A 22498-nucleotide genomic window follows, 5' to 3' on the forward strand; every position below is an offset into this window, starting at 1 on the left:
TTCAAGGAAATAATTTCTTTACAGTGTCCAATCTTATAGAGGTCAGTAAGTTTTGTTTTAAATTTAATTTATTGCTTGTTACAGATCAGCTCCAGGTAAATGCCTATTCCCCAACCTGCACCTACCCATTAACATAGGTAAAAGAGAAAGCACTCTACGAGCATATTTTGCTCATCTTCATATTTAGCTCATCACAGCACTTTGCTAGAGGAGACCAGTGATCCAACACTGCAGTTCAATCTTAGTCACACATCTTTTCTTCATGTCCTCTTGCGGCTGCTGGAGACTTTTAGACACTGTGAGGCCCTCACCATCAGAATTTTCTTTCAGTCTTGGGTAAAATGTATGATATGGAGGCTGCTATCACCAAACTATAAATCAACCTGGCAACACCGCTAGCTTTAGACAAAGAATATTGAACACTCAATTGATGGGACTTTTAAAGACATTTACTAAAATATATGAAATCATCTATTTTAAGACACTTTTATTTGTTAAATCCTATAAAAAGGTAAGAACATATAGAAATAAAAATATTTCATATACAAAAAAAAAATCTCCTGAATGGGATACCCCTTTTGCGCATGGTGTCCACATTTCTTTCTTTCACAATTTTGTTCCACAAATCTTCATACCATTCTGTGTAAGAAGGATTCTAGAGGGTCGTCCTTATTCAGGATTTTTCATGTAAGCTACCTTATATGCATCAACTAGTTGCTAAACGATTTGAAATTAAGTTTTTTTTTTGATACTATGCTATGATGAGTGTTTAAGTGAATATTCTTTAATTGTGGATCGCCTGTTTTCCTGAAGAAGCGGAGTTAGTATGGCGAAAGGCATAGAAAAAAAAAATTGTGGACACCCATACACATAAGGGGTATGCTATTCAGGAGATTTTTATTTGTATTTAAAAAAAATATTTCTAAATTGTTCTTTTTTTTAAAAGGGTTTAACAAATAAAAGTGTCTTTTAAAATGGATGATTTCATAGATTTTGGTAAATGGCTTTAAAAGTCCCATCAATTGAGTGTGCAATATTCTTTGTCTTAGGTAGAATCTACTTCTACTGGTGGGGGCACTACAAGAAGAACCCTTACACCATCCATTACTGAAAAAAACAGGGCAACAATTGATGTGAAATCCAATGAGGAAATCAAGTGTGTACCAACAATAAACAGTACAATAAAATAAGCACAAAGTTTCTAGTACATTTGTATCTAACTGTTCCCTCCATTGTAAGCCCTCCATAGAAGGATCCAGACCCTTTTAGCTGGGCACACCACCCGGTACTTATCAGTAACCACCCAGCTATTTTTGTGTGGTTACTGAAAAGTTGGGTCATAATACATGGGCCACCACCCGCCTACAGCTTCTTCCCACCGAGCTTAAAAAAAATTCTAGGGAGAACAGTACTTTAATCATACCTAGGTTAACCCATGATAGTCTATCTTCTACAATCATGGAGAGCTTTAATAAATCAGGGCCATAGTATTTAGTATGTTATATTAGGTGATAACTGATTTTTTGCATTAAAATCAATAAAATGTATGTCTTAAATAAGCAGCAGACAGGCTGCAACCTTACCAAGACTATATTGATTATATTAATACACACCTACTAGTGTCAATGGGCGATTTGCTCTCTCTCTCCCCCAAGCTAATAAAATACCAACAAGATAATAAATTATTTACATAAATATACAACTAAAAAATAGAAAATATGCAAAATGCTTTCAGGTTTTAAAAAAGGTTTAATTAAAAATTTTAAAACAAAAAGGAAAAAGAAGGGGTTTATATTGGCAAATAGTTATCAATGTATGTGTGTTGTCACATAAGAAGTATGGAACATGAAGTTCACTTCATTTATATTTTGTCTATTAGTAAGAAAGAGTTACATCCATCAGTACATGTTATGTGGTTACCCACTAGGAGCATGGATTAACCTGGCCTGTACTATACAGAGTTCTCCTATTTAGGTCCTCAAACCCAATTGGTGGGTGGACATTCACAATACTATAATGAGGAAAAGGTTACAATGGAAGGTGATGTTGTCTCATTTCCAACGTGTTTCTCCGATGTTGTGAATTCTGCTTTCTCCTTTTCGTTTCCTAAACTTTAACATTATTAAGGGTTGGTAAACAATATATATGTTATAGGAGAAGAGACCAACACTCACCTGTTATTAATGATTAATAAATAAAATGTTAAAAAAAGGTTGCCAAAAATGCTAATGATACTATTTTTATAGTTAAAAAAAGAGGATGATTTGTAGAGTACTTTATTTAAGGAAAAAAGAACAAAACCCAGCATGCTTATATGAAGTTAAACTAAAATGATGTCATCCTATCCTATAAATTTCGGTAGATGAATATAACCCCTTCGAGAGCTCAAAAAACTCTTCTTGACAAGCAGGTCTGGCCTGCCATCAGCACAGAAAAGGTTGGACCTGACGACAAGGTAGGCCAGCCTAAAGCCCTATCTATTTCTTGTTGAGCGTTACTTGCAATATTAATTTAGGTCACACTGTGTGGAAATGATTGTGCCTAAACAAAAAGTTGTCTGTGCAAAAAAAATGTGCAAAACATAATTGATCAGTGCATAGTAGCCTTTAAATACCCTATTCCATTGATGAAGACGAGTAGATGTTAGACAACCAATAGCACCAGGGGAGCAAAAACCACCAATGTTTCAGAGTTGTGGGCTGTCTAAATAGCAAATGGCACAGACTGATATCAAAGGAATTAGGTTTGTTTGCAATAAAGCATTTTTGTTTAATTTTGTTAAACCCCACACAAATAAGAATCATAGTCACAGAATTACCATACCTTTAGGAGAGCCAGTGCCACCTGGAAGATGATCGTCAGTCCCTAAGGAGAAAAAAAAGATAACAAAATTATCTCAATTATATGTAAATGATTCTATCTGTACATTCGTTTTATAAAGGTTTTACAGTATCTTACTATTTACCATATATTATAGTAAGTCTCTACCAGGGTTGCAAATATGGATGTTTCATTTGTTTGTCTATTCTTCTTTACAATTTGCTCTGGTTCAGTCAATTTGCAATAGTTGCTACAGAACCTAAACTGGAATAAGATCTGTACTTTGCCTTCAAAGAAACCCAAGTTCTTAGTGGAGCATCTGAATTATAGTTGTTCTATGGGTGATTTCTTCCACTATAGCTGTGTATCTCAGCAGCTCCTTCAGAGCTACCAATCTCTGTACCAACTCATTAGATTTGTTAATTGGCTGATGGATGTTTTCCAAGAACTTTGTGGCCTTGTTTCGATACATTCCCCAACACACTTTGTTGCCTTCCACAAACAAGCATGTTTATTTTAAGATCAAGCAACATGTTAATAGATGGGATCCATGAATGTTATGCCTAGACTATGGTATATGCTGCAAGCTCTCCCAATACACATCCTGCTTTTTGTCCTGCGGAAATTCCGCTCGGAATTTGTAAAATTTATCTGGCTCAATGGGGCGCCCAGACTTAGGATGACATTACTGAGACTCCCCAAAGCCAACGGAGGAATGGCATTCCCTGACCCAGTTCTATACTATCAGGCAGTGCACTTGTGCAGGCTTCTGGATTGGTGCACTAATAGTCATTCTAAATTATGGGTTGGATTGGAGGATGCATGTTCCACTGCCCCCATAAACACACTGGCCTGGGCGACACCGGCGGCCAAGGCGGCGATGTCCACCCATCCATTGATTGGCGAGACCTTGAAAGTGGTCACTAAATATTTCTCCTCTCAAAACATAACCGCATATTGGGGGAGTCTGACTCAATATTTCACCGATGGCGTGCTTTGGGTGTGTATAGAGCATCCCATTTGATGAACAATGGGGAATGGCAACATATTTCGACTCTACAAACGGAAAGGGACCTCCCTTCATTGTCGCCCTGGCGCCACATACAACTTACATATGTTCTGAGATCCTTGCCACAGCCCAATACAATAGCCCGATCGCTCCGTCCTCTGGAGGCCTTGTGTGCATCTGGTCAACCTATACGGGGTACACTGTCCCATGCTTACCAAACACTGTTATCTGTATATATGCCAGAGCTCCCCTTATTTGTATCCCACTGGGAAGCTGACTTAAACACTCATTTTACAGATGCTCAGAGAGATATGTTACTCCACTTCTGTCATAAGGCGTCCATCTGCAAAAAATATCAGGAAACCAACTACAAGCTGGCCACTCGCTGGTACAGAACACCGGTGAAGCTTGCTAAGATTTTCCCGGGGTCGGATAGCACTTGCTGGAGATGTGACGACACACAGGGTATGCTACTACATGTTTTTTGGGAGTGTTCAAAACTACAATTATATTGGAGTTCGGTAGCTAATATTATCTCAAAACTTACAGAGGTGGATATTAAGAGCAATCCAGCCCTGGCACTTCTTCATGTTTCGGACATGTCCCGCAAGTGCTATAGTAACTCTCTATTGAGACACATTCTCAATGCAGCTAAGGCCTGTATCCCAGCCTTATGGAAGTATACTACCCCTCCGACGGTAGTACATTGGTTGCAAAGGGTTGCTGATATATATCATATGGAGGATTTGATATCCACTGACGCTACGAGAGCGGAAAAATTCGCACAAACCTGGTACCACTGGATCCACTTTACCACTACTGAGGAATATTGCTGTCTGTTACAGCCACCCCCCTGAGTATCTGAGTATACTAGGGTGGGTGCCTAATTGCACTTTGCCGCTATATCAGAGATATGACTGACTCTATAGCTGGTCAAAACCCTCCCCATCCCCCCCCCTTCTTTCTTCTCTTTTTCTCTTTCTTTTTCTTCTCATCCCCCCTTTTTTTTTAATTGGTTATTTTGTCTTCTCTTATTTTTCTTTCTTATAAAAATGTTTTTGAAAAACTTAAGATGTCATGGTTCCTACTACTGATACAACATGACTGGTCTGTTACAATGTTTGTATTTATTTGCGGTTGGCTGTTATGCTACAGACTTGAAGACGTGCATTGTTAGAACCTTACCTTGCTGTTTGTTTTTTGAAATGTACATTGTGACCACCTTATTTTCTTTTCTCTGTATGTACCTTGATATCTTTTAATAAAAATTATTTTAAAAAAAATAGATGGGATCCTCTCAGTTTTGTATCATATGGAAAGTTTTATCTATACAATAATATATGAATACACAAAATAGTTTGAATAAAGTTGTACCAAAAGTTGCTTAATTGGGGGCACCACCTGGATGATTTTAATGTCAACTTTGAACTCAGTGATAAATTAAACATTATAAAATCTGATGAATATCATCTAGTAGCCAGCTTGAACTATGGAAACTACTATTTTGTCACATTACTATTTTGATAGACTAGCATTTTGGATCTTCTTATCCATTGCCCTTTCAATATACAGATAACTCACCATGGACCTTCAAACATTAAAAAAAATGATATGGTATCATCACCGCCTTTATTTCCTAGTGGCGAAAATCTAAAATCTAGGAAACGAGTTTCATCTTTTAGAATTCTGTGGATTAGGAAATAATAACTATCAAATTAGCATTTCTTGGACTTTTCATACCAGCAGTGTAAATAGACATTGCAGAATGTGGTTAGATAGGGTGGAAAAAGAAAATACTTTTTTGAAATGGTTTTATGTTGTGCTATTTAAACCTTTGCATTAGATATAGTATGTATACTTTTATTATTATTTTTATTATATATTATTATGTATTATGCCTCATACAGAGTTTTTGTTGAAATCCTAAAAGACTCATATGCCTGTTCCTTTGTATTTCTGCTCAAACTATTGAGCACCTAATGAATATGCTAAAAACGGAAGGAGACAAAATAAAAGATTTAACTGATTTTAATTTTAACATAGGTTTTATGTTTTCTGTTTAAATAGCTATAAATTGTTAGGTGCAAAGTCACTGATTAATAAAGTGCAGCTAGCTTCTTTATATTTTTAAGGTATTTATAAGGTAGGTAAAAACAAATTACTATTATCATTATTATACAGTATTCATATGGTGCTGACATATTACAAAGGGCTTTACAAGGTCCATAGTCATGTGACTAGTTTTCCCTCAAAGAGGCTAACAATCTAATGTCCTTACTACAGTCATATGTTATGTCTTCATGTATGTTAACCTTTAATACAGTCTCCTCAACACAGACACAATGCAATCAAAAGTTAAAAGCTATTGTCCCTACCAACATAGGTTCACTTTATTGTGTTGCTGTGCACTTTGTGAAAACAGGACATACTGCATTCAAATGCATACTGCAACACATTGCAGCACAACAGACATGGTGTGTGCATCTAGTCTTAATCTGATGTGCAGATGACAAAAATCCTTCAAGAAGAAATCTAAGAGAAAGCTGTATCAAAATATTGAAAGTACCATGACATATGCACAGCTGCAGCAAAAACATATATTTTTATTTATTTTAATATTTTAATAAAACTTCCCTGAAACATTACATTTATTTCTGTAAATGTATTTCAATTTCTATGCTGGATGGTCTATTATTAGTTTTTCTAGACCTCTCAAAAGAACAGAAGAAATTATCCAGCAGGGGGAGCTATTGTCACAAAAATGAAAATAAATGGCTTTTGGACACATGAAAAATCCATGGCACCTTTAATGCAAAAATCACAAATCAACTTAGTTTCCAGAAGAACACAAGATTAAAATGCAAGACTACTGTACTTTTCATTTTCAAAGATTTGGTGTATAATACACAACTAAAAAAGGCCCTATTTTCCTATAATGCCTTACAGACCCAATGTTAAGGAAGGAAAATCAGAGGAGATTTTTAATAAAATAAATGGAAATTGTTTTTGACAGCTGCTGCACACATTGCCCAGACCTCTGTGGTCCATGTCATACCTCCTGCCAGAAATGTCATGCTTTCTAACCTGTCAAGTACCTTCTGCCAGACACTACGCCATGTAAGTGACAGCATCAGAGAGCTCCCACTGACTTGCACACGTAAACCATGCAGCGTTGCCAGCCTAAAGTGAAATTTTTTACAAGAATCTTGCTTTAAAGTTTGAAAAGCTCTGGTATGAATTACCCAGGGGTTAGCAATATAGACCTTTTCTAAATTGCAGAATGTAAGGAAAGAAAAAGTCATCACCCCATTTTTTTTTACTGAGATCTTAGTCAGAAAACCAATGCTCTGTGCAGCCCTTTTAGTCTAACGCCTTGAGAATGGGGAACCTCACTCCCTCGAAAGGTTTTTGTTTTATGCACAGGATGCCAATTGTTGGATTTATGCATTCAAAAACCTCTGGTAAGATATTAAGGATTATTCACCCGCGTGCTTTCTTAATGTTGTCCATGACATTACTACTAATCAGGCATCCTCTACAAAGGCAAAAACAATACAGGGGAGGAATGGGCTGTGTTATTGCAGATAGCAGAATATGATACTGACAAATAACCAACAGTTGTTTTATATAGCGTCTTAAAGAAACCATTAGCAGTAAGCTCCAGGACTTTTCTAGAGCTGCCCGACTCTCTGGAATGGTCTTCCTCATCCTATTCGGCTTGCTCCTATTTTCTACGAAAAGAGCACTCAAAATCTATCTTTTCAAACTTGCCTACCCGTCTTCTTCTGTCTCCTAAAACCCTCACTACTTACCACCACTCCATATCTCCTATCCTATTGTATGATAGTTCCCCCCACCTACTAGATTGTAAGCTCCTCGGGGCAGGGTCCTCTCCTCCTCCTGTGTCACTGTCTGTATCGGTCTGTCATTTGCAACCCCTATTTAATGTACAGCGCTGTGTAATATGTTGTCGCTATATAAATACTGTTTATTATTAATATTAAATATGAGGCTGAAAATATAAACAAATAATACTTGAAAACTGATGTGTGCATAGTGTATAGAAGGGTGCAAGAATTAGAAAATAAATAAATAAAAAAAGTAAATAAAATTTTTTTCTCATTTACAAATTGGTGCCAAACATTTTACTACAATATTCCCACCATGGTGCATTGCAATACTGAATGAGACGTGCGTACCCATGTGAGTTCCCAGTTTACTGCCCTTGTTTCAAAACAGATATATTAGTGATAATACGAGTTATAATCTAATACTAATGCCAACAAATAAATTTTGCTGATCTAAACTTCAAAAACTTTGGACATGAGGGGTTAAACCTTTTATAGACTCTGGTAAATAGCGGTTACTAAATCTGCAAAAGACAAAGAAGAAGAAATAAGCCTTGCCTTTAAATGTGTATGTTGGAAGAAAACTTCATTACCATCAATTACATTCTCCCATTTAGGTTTCTTTGCAGCATAGCTAGGTGTAAATGCCAATCTGACTGGGTGGTTTTATGCTCTAGAATGAGGTTGTGAAGATTTGGAACAGCAATCAAACATGCATTTCATTTTTTGCTGCTCATAAAACAAACACAAGAGGGCAGCAACGCAGCACTTTAACCTAACACCAGCTCAATCACTGTCTTTCTTCTTCACCGCCAGATGAGCTATTAGCAATGATAGTTTCACCTTCTCATAAACTCCTTTGGTTGAGGACAGAAAGTCCATACAGTTTTAATACATAGTTACATAGTGGGTCAGGTTTAAAAAAGACATCAGTCCATCAAGTTGAACCACTAGGGAAATAAATATATGCCAGATATAAAACCCTATGGACAAATTACCACTACCAACCCTATACTATACCCACTGTAACAGAAAGCACAACTTCATACAACAAACTCTTCAAATATTACCTCTAAGCTACCTTAACAGCCATTCTGGTTTGGAAAAATTAGGACTAACAAAACTTACCTTTTCTGTAGGAAACAAAGATACCTTTAGTGTTGGTTAATAATCTCTGCTGGGGAGGATCAGCCAAACTGAAATCTAATATTCCCCTTCAGCAAAGATCAAGTGACCAATTTTCAAGCAGCAGCAGCAATGAAAGGAAACCTAAAGCAGCCTTTTCTCCAGCAAAATAAAATGGCCAATATGCCACAACATCTAGTTGACTTCAATGAGATGATGCAGGCTAGAATTACAGGGCTGGGGGATGTAATTCCTTGACATTGTCCTTATTCAATAAAATCTAAATGATTTGTTCTATTGTTTAGGATAACACTATAACATTTATTTATTATCCTCACCTAAGTAAAACATTTACATAAAAATAGTGTCTATGAAGGTTCATAGAGGCCATGAAAACCACTGTGGGTACATTATTTGGCCAAACACTTGCAGACACCAGACCATTATACCTACATATGCATGTTGGACATTGCATGTTAAATTCAATAGTTTACAGCGATGTCCAAATATATTTGGCCACATAGTTTATTTCAGTTATTGCTAAATGTTGGAGGTTTCACTTACCCTTAGCAGTCTTTAGCTTTTTGGGAAATTCAAACCAAAAAATGGCACTGTTTTCAATTCCACAGATGCTGATGACAAAACTAAATCTCACTCTCTAGTTTGATTTTAATTTATTTCAGAAACTAAACATCAGACTTTATGGTGGAAAGCGGTAGGGCTTCAAGCTTTAGTGGGCAGATTTGTTAAAGCTGGCCAGACATGAAATAGGTCTGTAGAAGTGGTGTAGGTACAGGGGTTGCAAGGTTTTGATCTGGTTTTAATGGGCCTGTATTATGATCACTGGACAGTTGCTGTTGTTGCTCCTCTCCCTGGCTCTGTAAATTTGCCATAGACCAGCAAAGAAAGACAGTAGTGGAAGATTTCCTTATGCTAGATACAGTGAGTGGGTAGTAATGGTATAATTATGGGCGAACTGCTGAGAGTCTGGAGAGGCTCCTGATGTGAATGTAGGACTTTGATGTGAAGGGAGGACTCTGATATGTAAAGGTCTCCAATGTTAAAGAGGAATCCAGATGTGAAAATGAAGAAATCTGATTTCAATGGAACACATACATGTAAACAGAGGATTTAGATATAAGGAGGGTCCAGATTTGAAGGGTGCTATTAATGTCAAAGACCTTATTCTGAACTGTAGTTGGTCTTATTATTAGCACTTGGTCTTCTAGATTTGTTGCTAGTAGATCATCAGCCGTAATGAAGAGTTGTTGTGGAATGGATGAGCAGGTCAAAAGTCTGCATAAAGGCCCAAAGGTCTGTAGTTATTCCATTCCATTTGTTACTACAAATAGTAACTCTGCCCACAGGTTTGCACCAAAAACTGAAATTAATTTTAGGTAGACTGACCCACTCATGATCAAAAGCAATAAAGATAAGGTGGTGTTTGGTTCAGACATAGAAAACAATGATATTCCATACATTGTTTTTTAAAAAAGCCATGTAATAGCCAATAAGACAAAACAAGTCTATCTAAAAAAAGATTACCTTATGAAGTACCAAACTGTACCTACCTTTATAGCATAATAAATGTGGTGTATTGGGAAAGCAGCAATGCCTCTAACCCATCCTAAGCAACCCATCACTGGGCCCAAAAACTTGTCACATGGGGAATGAATGTGCCTATGACTACAACAAATTGCACAAATGCGGTTTATGAATAGCACCTTCACCATCTGGTAAAACTTGTTGTTACTGTAGTTATACAGTCTGCTTTGTATATATTATTTTTCAATGTCTTAAAGGTATTTTTTCCCCCATTTGTAAATAGGAGATATAATAAGCCTGGGGAGTATACCATAAAACAGGTATTAATTTTGTTTTCTAAAAAGTGCACTTACATCCAGGCAATAGTAACTGCACGTTGGAAATGTTAAGGTGTGTGTGAGACCACTACAATTTTACATTTTTTCTAATACACATACTGTAGGTAAAATACAAGAAGCAGATAATAGTATAAGAAAAGAATCAATGTCTTCCAGGATCTGCTATGGGTAAGGTTAATTCGAAGAAGATACACTGGGATTATTTCTTTGAAAAAAAACCTCACTGCTTTACAGTCAGCTGGAATTTATGGTACAGAAAGAATGTGGAAATAATTCACAGAGTCAAGAGAACTCAATTTAGGAACTGGATAATTTATAACTGGTAATGTCAAAATGATCCTCTAAATAAACCAAAGTTTTGAGAACAACATGAAGCACAACCTCACTGCTGGTTGTGGCTACAATATTGAATATAGAAACACAGCAGGCAAATACTGCTATAAAAATGTTTGTACGGATACAGTCTAATATGTTAAAGTGACCTTCCTACATACCTATAAAAAGTGTACATAATATATACATGTTATTAGCATGCAGCCCTTGTATGTTCAAAAATCCTGAAAACACTGCTAATGCTGCTATCTTGAATGTAACATTAGCAGGCTCAGATCTGTCATTTGAAACTCTAAAGCAGCTTTTCTCTATTTTTTTTGTGTTTCAGATAAACAGGCAGCTCTATGAATGGTTTATAGGGAAACATTGTGGCAAAGTAAGAAATAGAAGTGCTATACAACTTGTATAAACCATAACAAATGTTTTGCTTAACAGGATAAGCCAGTTTTTTTCAGGAGTTGCAAAATCCTGCCTTCCTTAGGTTGGACAAAACGGAAAGGTTAGGATTACAAATATTTTGTTCCAGGAGGTTCTCCTTAGTCCAAGAAGCTCCAGGAGGTTCTACAGAACTAAACACTACAAAACTATGTAAAGTAGTATGGATGTAACTGGACAGAGGAGAACCTGCTAAAACAAAAGTTTCATCTTTCTGACTCTTCAGTCTAAATCTTTCGTTACCGTCTAGCCCTGAAGAGGCATGCTGACTTTCCTTTTAAGAAAATCTCATTCTGAAAAGGGGTGTAATGGCACTTCTATTTCATTCTTTGCCTAAAATAAAACCCTAACAAGAATTTCAACCCCTTACTCTGTTAAAAAAAATTGGCTTTAGATACACTTTTTATGACTTGAGAATATGTTTGGAAAAAAGTTGTATTTCTGCATACAGTGCAATATTAAGGAATGACTATTGCAATAAGATCCATACTTAGGACAAGGATGAGCTGGCCCTTACCTCACATAGCAGAAGATCCATTATGTGGAAGACCATACAGAGTGGGAATTTGGCTGTAAAAAGACTCAGGAACCACTGGGAGGCATACATGTGTGCTTCCAGGTTTAGAGACATGAAATGAGAGTAAAGATCTGGCAGCTGATCCTGTCAATAAGAAAACACTGCATATTATAAAAAGTACATCATGTACAACACAATGTTAGTTAGTAGTGATACAAATAGTACTATGCTAGTAGAGAGGGTGAGTGTTCCCAAACCACTCAAAAATGTTTGTTGAGAGCCAAGCCCCTTAAAGTGATGTAGTAAAGCGGAAAAATGGGAGAAATGGCTCAAACATTGTATATGTGATTGTACAAGAGATAAACATTAATAAAACAAAAAAAAATAAAATAAAACAGAAAGCCTTTCTGCCTGTCAGCACATATTATGCTGACAAATAGATGTCTGTTCTCCTCTCCTCTTCATACAAATCTCTAGGGACTATAAAAAGATTTGAGACCACCAGTAAGATTTCTGACCCCGTATTCTGGCCTACGATCTACAAAGGCTAACCTAGTCATCTATGAGACCTGAATTGGTCATGTACAGTCATGTAATCTCTATCCACTTTCACCTGAGGTGAATGAGTATTCTTCTCCCAGGTTCCTCACTTTATATACAAACTGTCCTCTTTTCTTTCCAACTGCCCTATCAATGGCAAGTCAACTGCCCTATCAATGACAAGTACTACACAAATCAGTGGTATTATTACTTGTTCCCTCCTATTAATCCTCTGAGGAAGCCAAAACTGGCGAAATGCGTCGGGACTCAGGATCCAGTTCTGCCAGTAAATCTTAATATTTGACATGATTTAGGCAGTTGTAATTTGTATAGTATAGTCTATGTCACCCTCTGAAATACTCACGGGTGAAGCACATGGTCTCTGTCCACACATAATATTCATTTTTTTTATTGTTTGTATATATCTTGTATAAACACATAGAAAATGTTTGAGCCATCCCCTGCTGTTCTCTTTTTTTCTGCTTCATCAATAGAACCAGGTAGAGAAACAATGTTTTATATACATTTATTGGCCAAGAGTTTGTGGACACCTGACCATCACACCTAAATAGGCTTGCATATCCAATTCCAAAACTATGGGCACGATTATAGAGTTGACTGTGACCCACTTCCTTTTTTCTGGAGGCTACAACAGCACCAATAGTGTGTCTAAAGAAATCTGTTCCTATTGAGCTTGTGAGCTTGTGTTTGACCGGAAGACCTGGCTTGCCATCAGCATTCTAATTCATCCTAAAGGTTTTTATTAGGGCTGAAAATAGGGCTCTGTCCAGGACAACAGTGATCTGTCACCAAACCATACTTTATGTAGCTGGCTTTAAACAGAGGATTTTGGTCATGGTGTAACAGAAAGGAGCCTGCCCAATAGCTGTCACAAGGCTGAAAGTGCAAAGGTGCAAATTACCTTGAATATCTCTTTGTGCTACAGCATTACCACTACCTTACTGTAAAGATATGAACACATTATTAGTGGTCATGTGTCCACAAACATTGGCTATATACTATACTTAACACATTTAGTAAAAACAAAAAATCTAACCGTGTCCTAAAGCACTGAAAACCACAGACATGAATAAGACATGACACTAGTCTGCAGCCTTGTATAAAACCTCTGCTCATCTCACAATAGCACAATGCCAGATTAAGGAATCCATGCCCTGCTGCTTTCTATCTGGCTTGTGCAACTTAAAGAAATCCAGGAGTAAACATTGGCAGCACAGAAGAGAAATCCATGCTGGAAAATATCAACAGTGACATCCAGGCTGTTTATTATGCAGAATGAGAGCGAAGGGAAACAGATGGCCATTCCTTTAAGGAAAGGTTTAGAGTAATATTGACAGCAGCATTACTGGGGCCGTGTGCCTGCATATGGATACACAAATATTTGGTCTATAAACCCAATAGGGAAATAAAGCAAACACTCCTGTGAAAAGTTAATAATACCTTTTGTAAACTTGCCACTGTTCTCCCTTCTAGGTACATTACCTACAATACATAGCTATTACATGGGTAAATTGTGTAAATGGGTAAAGAAGTGCAAGAAGAAATTTCAATGCAAAGGTCAAGAATTAGGTAATAATGAATCATCCTATTCTAGGAAATAAAGCTTTGTAATTAATTGAATTACCGGCAACTACAAATGTTATGTAGGGAGATTAGGCGGGGGGCTGAGGAGCTGTGCCAGCACAAACAGTAATTAGACACCCCCAGAAAAACGAGGGGCTCTGACGTGCAAGTATAGAGGAAATGCAATAGGAGACTAACTCCTCCTGGAGCAGCCATTTTTTTAGTACGTTCTAAGGCACATTACAGTTCAATAATGAAAATAATAACACTGCACATAAGCACTGGAAAGACCTATATGTTCTATGTTTTACCTGCAATTTTTAGGTTGGTGACAGGGTCTCTTTTAGTAAGCTGCGTTGTAATAGTCACATGAACTGGACTTGTAACATTGGATTTATTAACTGCTTTTTTAGGTGTTTCAGTTTAGTTTTAGTAACATAGCATTTATAGTCACTCAGGTAACTTGGTCACCTTAATGCAATACAGTTTAATTAATTAATTTAAATAAAATTGTTCTAAAATTGTTAGAGCAGATCCAGATTGTGCAAAAACTAAGATTCTGACCATTAAGCACTTTGTGTGAATCGTGTGAATAATTTAATAAAACAAAATTGTCATAGTTTGCTATTTGGACATGAACCTTCTTCTTTCTGGAATTTGCTGCATTGACCACTCTTCTTTTCCTTTATATATTGGATTTAGAGTCATACCAAATGAAGATACAAACTGGGTATCTTAGTGGCAGCAAATCCCTTGTTGATAAATGACACGGGGTATCAATTAACCTAGAAGACTTAACACATCTAAAAACAAAAGGGCTTACTGGAGGGGACAACTATTACAGCCAGAGTTGCATTATTTCAGTTGCTGAGCCCAAAGTTGGTCTTAAACTCGAAACGTACCTGTAAGAGATGTTCTAGCTGGTAAAACTTGCAATGAAGATCTTCAAAATTATTCTTGTAAAGGTTTCTAAACTGATAGTCATACATAATCCGGACCAGCACACAAAATGCCTGCTCTTCTGGCATCTGTAAAGGAAACAATAAACACAAGGGTCACTAATTATTCATTAAAGCAATCAAACATTCCCATGGCACTAATGTTACTTTTACACATTTTATTCTTTATGTACAATCCAGTTTTCATATGTCTTAATTGTACAAATCATAACACATTATGGACAATTTGCAGACTGACTTCAAAAGAAGTGTGGCTTAAAGGAAAACTGCCATTGCTAGTTGTGCTTTTATGACTGCAGCCCCCCTCAGATTAATTCCCCTATAGCACATACTCCCCTTTTTCCTTCCCTCCACCAATGCTTGATGATTGGCTCAGCTCTTTCACATGGAAGGAACGAAATGGTCCTCCAATGTAATCATACACTGAATTCCAAACTAACAACTAAGCTAACAACACCAAATCTTGTGATTTGCTTTGTACTCCAAGATCATCTGCTGCTTTCTTCTCTATTTTACAGTATTTATTGGTTTGATCATCTCTTTAGATAACAGTACTGCCTGTGTGTCTCCTCAGCTGATTAAGTTCTGTATCTATTGGATGAGTCCCATAAAAACCTTAACACAAAGAAAGAAACATTTAGAATGTGGCAAATACAAGGGCTTACCCTTTGCCTTTCTCATCATACAGACATTGTGACATCAATTGCACAGACAAAAGAAAAAAAAACATTTTTGATAGGTGTCACCACAGGTGGCCATATGCGAAAAGTATTTGTCCACAAAAAGCAAAGAACGAGCTGCAAGAAAGGACGATCTATGATCTGGAAACCTTATGATAGGAATGAACTGTGATTTTCTCTCTCTTGTTACTTTTAGTCTATATCAGGATTCATTTGTGTTCATTTGTGATCATCTACAAGTACTCAATGTCCCCTTTCATTTGTTTGATACTTCTTTAGAGTTTCCAGTAACTTTACAATAACATAAATAATACGAAAAAGTGTTGTAGTCGTTACAGAGCAGTGCTCCCCATTGAATTCTTGAGTGTGCAATAAGCAAATAACTGGCAGATTTGGATGGAAATTCCGACACTAATTATTCCACTAGCCTGGAACGTCCTTTTTTTATTTCGCCCCCCAAAGGAATCCTAATTATGAACTGTAGCTGCCCCGCCGCTGCACTGAAATAGTCCCGCTACTACAAGTCCCGGCATGACTGGCTTATATAGACCAGCAGGCTCTCTGCCTATGTGTGGTCCCGCATTGGACTGTTTTAAAGATGCAAGTAATGCCGGGAATTGTAGTAGCCGCACTATTTCAATGAACAGGGAGTTCATGTGGCAGACCGCGTCTGGCATTTCCAGCACTCCCCCACAGCTACATGTGGGAGGTTCCAGGAGGATTTTGGAGTTACAGAGGCTTCATAGTGACCCATGGCCTTGTGTCATATAGAGGTGTCTCAGGCTGTGCGTAGCCTGCTGTTATACAAGTAATGCCGGTCCTGATGGCATAGTTTTATATCTACTGGAAAGGAAAAACTTCAGTTTTTTCGATGAATTTCAAGGTTGGCCTGGGACTTTGTCTAAGTTTTTAATTTTGGCCCTCTGTGTATTTGAGTTTGACACCTCTGACCTAGAGGAAACACTGTTACTAGAACGTACACTAAACTGATATTCCTGCATTATGTGGAGCAGACCTTTACAATATTGATTATTCCAAAGACCAATGTGGAAGCACAAGCTTTGTTTCTCTATTGGGAAGTAAAGAAATGGTTAAATCCTCAGCAATGTCTCAGCATTTCCAACCTTCCATCATTTGCCGGAGAGACTCCCCCGCTGAATGAATCACATTGCCTGTTACTCACATGAAGCAGAAGCACTGCAGCAAGGAAGCTCTGGCCCTGGCAGTAGCCAATATCTCCGTCATACAAAGAATAGGCCTGAAAAAGAAATCACAGATCAGGCAAGCCACATACAGATAATAAAAAAAGTCACATTTGAATAAAGAAAAGCTAGTATTACACACAGCTCATATGTGAAAGGTACTACTTTTAGTTCAAGTAGGCTTAGTCAGTAAAGAGCTATAACCAATGGCAACCAATAACAATTTGTCATATTGCACCTCCCTAATATTGCCGTTACCAAAGGCATGTTTTATGAGGTGTAAAATGTAGCCTCAATGCAGACCTTTAAAAGCACATTATTTTTACATTCATTTTGCTTGTTGTTCTGTTAACTTCTTGGGGCTGAAAGAAGCACCTTTTGGACAACCATAAAAGAATAGTCCAGCTCCATCATAGGAGGGGGAGGGGGAGGGGGAGAGAGAGAGAGAGAGAGAAAAGAGGTAAGGAAAGAAAGAAGGAAAGAAAGAAGGAAAGAGAGAGAGAGAGAGAGAAAGAAAGAAAAAAGAAAAGAAAGAAAAAGAAAGGAGAAAAAGAAAGGTGTCATAAGCAGAAGAGAGTACACACCAATTCTTGTGATTAACCCCAGAAGCTCTGGTACTCACACCTTTGTAATCTAAATAAGCAAAACTCTCTGTGATTTGGGTCATAAAGTTTTGTATGACTAAGAAAACCCCCACTAAAAAGGGCAGAGGAGGAAGAAACACTGGAAGGAGCTAAAGAGGACTCGGGGACGACATAATTTCAGGTTGAAAATTTGGGTATCATCATCAAATAATTACAAGCAACCTATGACCAATTAGTGGGGCGGAAGTACATCGGCTGGGCCACCATGTCTAGAATAAGATAAGTTATGACTGCTAAGTGGTAAGGCAATTTATGAGGATACTCAGGAAAAACCCAAACAGTTGGTAACAGGTAAGGGATGGATGACAAAGGGGGCCCTGCAATTCAGGTGGGAAGTATGAAAAGACCAAAGATCAGAATTTCATGTGGTTTCCAAATGGATGATATAGAAATGTGTGTGTAAGCAATATAATATACTACATATAAAAATATTGAATATATTCTTATACAAATATGCAGGTAAATAGGCAGCCATATATATTTATTTAGGATCCCAGCTTAGTAGTACTGGGTAGTGAATGCGCATTATTGCCTGAGCTGATGACTGTAACGCTTTAAATAGCATATTAATTTCTGATGTATCAAAAGTGACAAAGGTCCCTGATGCACTGGGGTTTATAAAAAGCTGGCACAGGGCCTTGATTTACTGATTGTATTTATAATTGTTTAATTGCTGGGAGGTAGACATTTATGAAACTCTTCACACCATACAGAAAGCAGAGGTTTTATGTCAACCTATCATCTATCTAACATATGAAGGATAAGGCTGAGCATACATTTTAGAAGGCCTGTCAATCATGGAAGCAGAATTAGGCCACCATCAGGACAGAGGGGCTGCAGATCGCTTGTAATATTGACTATGCGGAGCTATTTAAAGCTCTATAACCTAGAGCGTATGTGACCTCTAACTATGAACTTCTCTTTTTTGCTCCCTCTTGTTCTGTTATCTATATAATTAAAAGACTGACAAATTGGATATGGGAACAGAAGTTCAGATTTAAGTCCAGCGTTGAATGCTTTTTTTTTAATTGGTCAATAGCACTGTAAATAAAGTCAGAAGGAGCATATTATAAACTTTGCAAAAGCATTGATTTGTGATTTGTTGCATAGAAATATTTTTTGCCTGACTGACAAAGGAAGTAAACAGCACATGGCAAAAAGGAATGGTAAATGTTGAAAACATTAGGTGTTATTTAGATATTCATTCTTCTTTTTTTTCTACTTTTTTTTGGTCTATGCGAAGAGGTGATGCTGGCAGGGGTATTGTAGGATACCTAAGGTTGTGTTCCTACAGGCTTAAAAGATAGAAATTAGAACACTTTACTTTAAAATACAAATTGTTCTAAAAATATCAGTTGCTACCCAGTCAGGCTTATCTTTTATGCTTTATTTTATGAGTCAGTGAATGAAAATAAGAGCAAAAAAAAATAACTAAAGCAGCCCAGACAGATATAGCCTACACATTTCAGAAGGCCTACTATGTCAGCTTCCATATTTCTTTATTACCAGGTGTACTATGTAGCAAATCAAGTCAATCTTCCTGGTATACCATTTAACAGTAACTGTAGACAGAGGCTGTTGTAAGCTCTTTGTTGCTCCAAACTCATGTCACAGTGTTTTAGAAACCCCTAGATAGCAGCTGTGACAACATAGTGTAAAATCCAAATTGTCTACTATAATTTTAGCTTTGTTTTATATCTTCCTCACCCATTGCCTGCAATTGTTTAAATGTTTAACTAACTGACAAGTGGACACAAAAATGCAAATGTTGAATGTAAATGTACCCAAAAAGACGGTGTTAAATCTGAATTTACCTTTACAAAGGCCCGTTCAACAGCCTGAGTATTCACAGCTGGAATTTAGTCATCCGAAGCTAGTCAGAGCCATCAAAGTCTCTTTAACGCCCACCCCCAACCACAAATACTTGTCTTTCCACCAAAGCTGGCTTGAAATACCTAATGCTTTTAGGGATGGAAAGCATGTAAACTCCAATTTTGTAATGCTTAGGCCTAGTAGCCATCGCCAGGCACAAACACATCAATATGCATGTCAGAGCAAGTGAGTATCGGTGAGGGCAGATAGAGAATCTCCAATACTGCAGAGGAATACAAATCCCCCCCAAAAACAAAACAAACAACATCAACAAAAAAAGACGTACAAAATATTTTATTTCATTTTAGCAAAAACAATTATTTTTTTGCTGCAGTGCAAAGAAGGCTTTTGTTACAGCAATGACAGGGAATATTTAAGAATTCTAACCGCACAACCTACTGTCCTTTATGTCCTACTGTCCTAGTCCCGTGTTCTTATTGTAGACTCGTGCACATCTGTTATTGGTTATGATCACAGTAGGAGTTCTCCAGCTCTGATCTAAAGAGCAACGTCTCAGCAGAGAGCCCAATGAGTTCTGTATGCTAATATTTTAGGGTTGACAAAGTCACTTATAGATAAACAATCAATCCTGAATTTTAATACACACCTGGCATTTAGGAATAAACACAAAGCTGTAATAATAGTAGGTGGTGCTGTCTTTGATTCTTTTAGTGCTTTAAAGGAACCCTGCCACTACTCCTGAACCTCAATCCAAAGTCAGGCCTGCAAAGAAATAGATTAATGTTTACCCTTCCTGTCAATATTCTTTGTCCTCAAAATCTTTGCATCTCAATGCAGCTCAGTGCCCTGTTTGCAGGCAGTATCTGTCTATATGTAATACTAAGCAGTGCTAATAGGTTGGATTTCCTTTAACTTTCTGTTGCATCTGAGGGAGAGGAAATTAGGAAAACTTCCACAATGGGTCACAGAAAAAAATGGGTCACAAAAAAAAGAGCTTGAACCCTTCTCTAATTTATCAAATACTTAGCAGAACTTGTAGATACAAATACAAATTGTACGAATTCTGAAGCAAAGTATGTAGAACCTTTATTTGTTTTTTGCACCAGAAATAGGAAATGGATGATAAATCCCACAATACACAATGCCCCTAGGTGATGGGTGGTATCATAAAACCGCAGACTTGTTGCCAGGTGCAAGTTTCTGATTTGAATGCAGTGAACTGAGGAAGAATGGGGCTCTAGCCAAAACAGCAACTTTGCCCCCAACCCTTCAATTGACAATGCTAGGGATGGCAATAAGCACAATGAAGTCACCCAGTTCATATTGTCACTATTGGAATGGTCTGCTATCAGACACCAACTGCATAAATGTTTACTGCAGGAGCATAAAGTTTGTAGCTGGACTTCTCACTCAACTTTCACTGCCTTGTGGAACATCCAGCTTTACTTGCATAAGACCAGAAAAAAAACGTATAAAATCCCCAAAACTAACTGCAAAGATAATAAAAATGTGCTTCTCTAAATAAAACATGGAAAAACAAAAATCATGCCACATATTATTTGCCCCAACACTCAACAATTTTTGGTTGCAAGACATCATCTTTTCTTACTTTACAGATCTTGTAGAGAGAATCTTGTCCATCGCCCTCTGCATCCTTGAAGTATTCATGTGCAGGAAACGTTCGGTGGATATCACTTTTGATAACGCTCTCTTGAGCTGAATCCTAGGAAAACAACACAAGTCTTAGCTATTAACTTGTAAAGGCCAAAGGCTGGCGGCATGATAAATCCCACAATACCCAATGGCCCTCGGTGAATTATCTCTATCACTAAAGTAAGAACGGGTAAACAATTGACCTCTAACATTCACTTCATCAACAACTACATGACAGTACTTGCTACAGAAATATCTCTATACACGACAATATCAATTCTCCTATAGAGCTTCTGCCAAACAATAAGTAGACAAATCGCACATAGAAAAGTTGAACTAATTTTCTATTTATCGGACATAATTTGAACCTATTTTTAATGCAAAGTATACCTCAGACTTGTAAATCCATATTTTTATGTACAACATTGCCATGTTATCATTTACAAACCCATCTCTACATACAGAAAACAGTTTCAATTCATGTGTATATTCATTTCTTCTTGCTGCTTTTTTTCCAGTTGATGTTCTGTGTTTGTCCCAGGCTATTAAATACTGGCTTAAATTTTACTGGCTTATAACCCCATATAATATTTAAACATTTATTATTTAATATAAAGGAATGTGCCACTTTTTTCTAGTATTCTAATATCAGATTGTGCAGTGAAGGGTGCCAGTGTTGTAGATGAACTAATTAAATCAAGCTATAGCTAAGCATACATGTGATGTCCTTTTAAAAGATCTTCCTGTTTCTGATTACTTTTTTTTTTTTTTTGCTTACATTGCGTGGCTTATGCACCATGCAATGTAGGGCCTGGCTCTATTCCTGGCGTTGTTAGGAACAGACCAAGATTCTGGAGACAATGGAACTCCTATGTATGAGCAGAGGTTACACCTTCAGTGGCTGCCCCATTTGTTGAAGTGGAACGCATTGCACATGCAAGATTTGTTTGGCCAAGATGGTGGTTTTTAGGAGGGGTGCAGCAAGAACAGCAAGACTCAGTGGCAAATATGGTAACCTGTAATCGCCGCAGGGCGCAGTTGTTGTTCTTGTGTGCCCATAATGTTTGCACAACATACTTGATGATTATGGTAAACGATCAACCCCACCACCACAAGTTTAGTTTCACAGTGTAAGACGCTTCTTGAGTAAATGGCCTTTTTTTTTTTTTTTTTTAAATCATATTTTCACTCTACAAGTAGTGGAAAAAACTACAGCAGCTCCTGTGATACATTTGTGGACTAGATGTCTTCTGTATATTTTAATCTTTGAATATATCAGTAAATAATGATCTTAACTATGCCAGAGTGCTCTGTGTCTGTTTATAGTTGTGATCATATAAATATATATAAAGACGTGCGTCACCCTTCACCCAGTAAGGGTGAAGCCATGGTTAATTAATGCTGCAATGGTGCATTACCTATACAAAGTGGGG

At 37.3% G+C, this 22498-nt stretch overlaps 1 protein-coding gene across 2 annotated transcripts in view; it reads right to left on the reverse strand.

The window, feature by feature from the left end:
* Positions 1-22498, reverse strand: part of LOC140336536 (rab GTPase-activating protein 1-like) — a 173029-nt gene that overhangs the window by 51586 nt on the left and 98945 nt on the right. For both annotated transcript variants that reach the window (XM_072419708.1, XM_072419709.1), the window contains exons 7-11: positions 21022-21135; positions 16917-16991; positions 14997-15122; positions 11971-12114; positions 2824-2865 (exon numbers count right to left, since the gene is read on the reverse strand). In XM_072419708.1, coding sequence (XP_072275809.1) covers positions 2824-2865; positions 11971-12114; positions 14997-15122; positions 16917-16991; positions 21022-21135 — 501 coding nt within the window. The remainder of the gene's footprint in view (positions 1-2823; positions 2866-11970; positions 12115-14996; positions 15123-16916; positions 16992-21021; positions 21136-22498) is intronic.

Source organism: Pyxicephalus adspersus, chromosome 8, assembly GCF_032062135.1.
Source record: "Pyxicephalus adspersus chromosome 8, UCB_Pads_2.0, whole genome shotgun sequence".
NCBI lineage: Eukaryota > Metazoa > Chordata > Amphibia > Anura > Pyxicephalidae > Pyxicephalus > Pyxicephalus adspersus.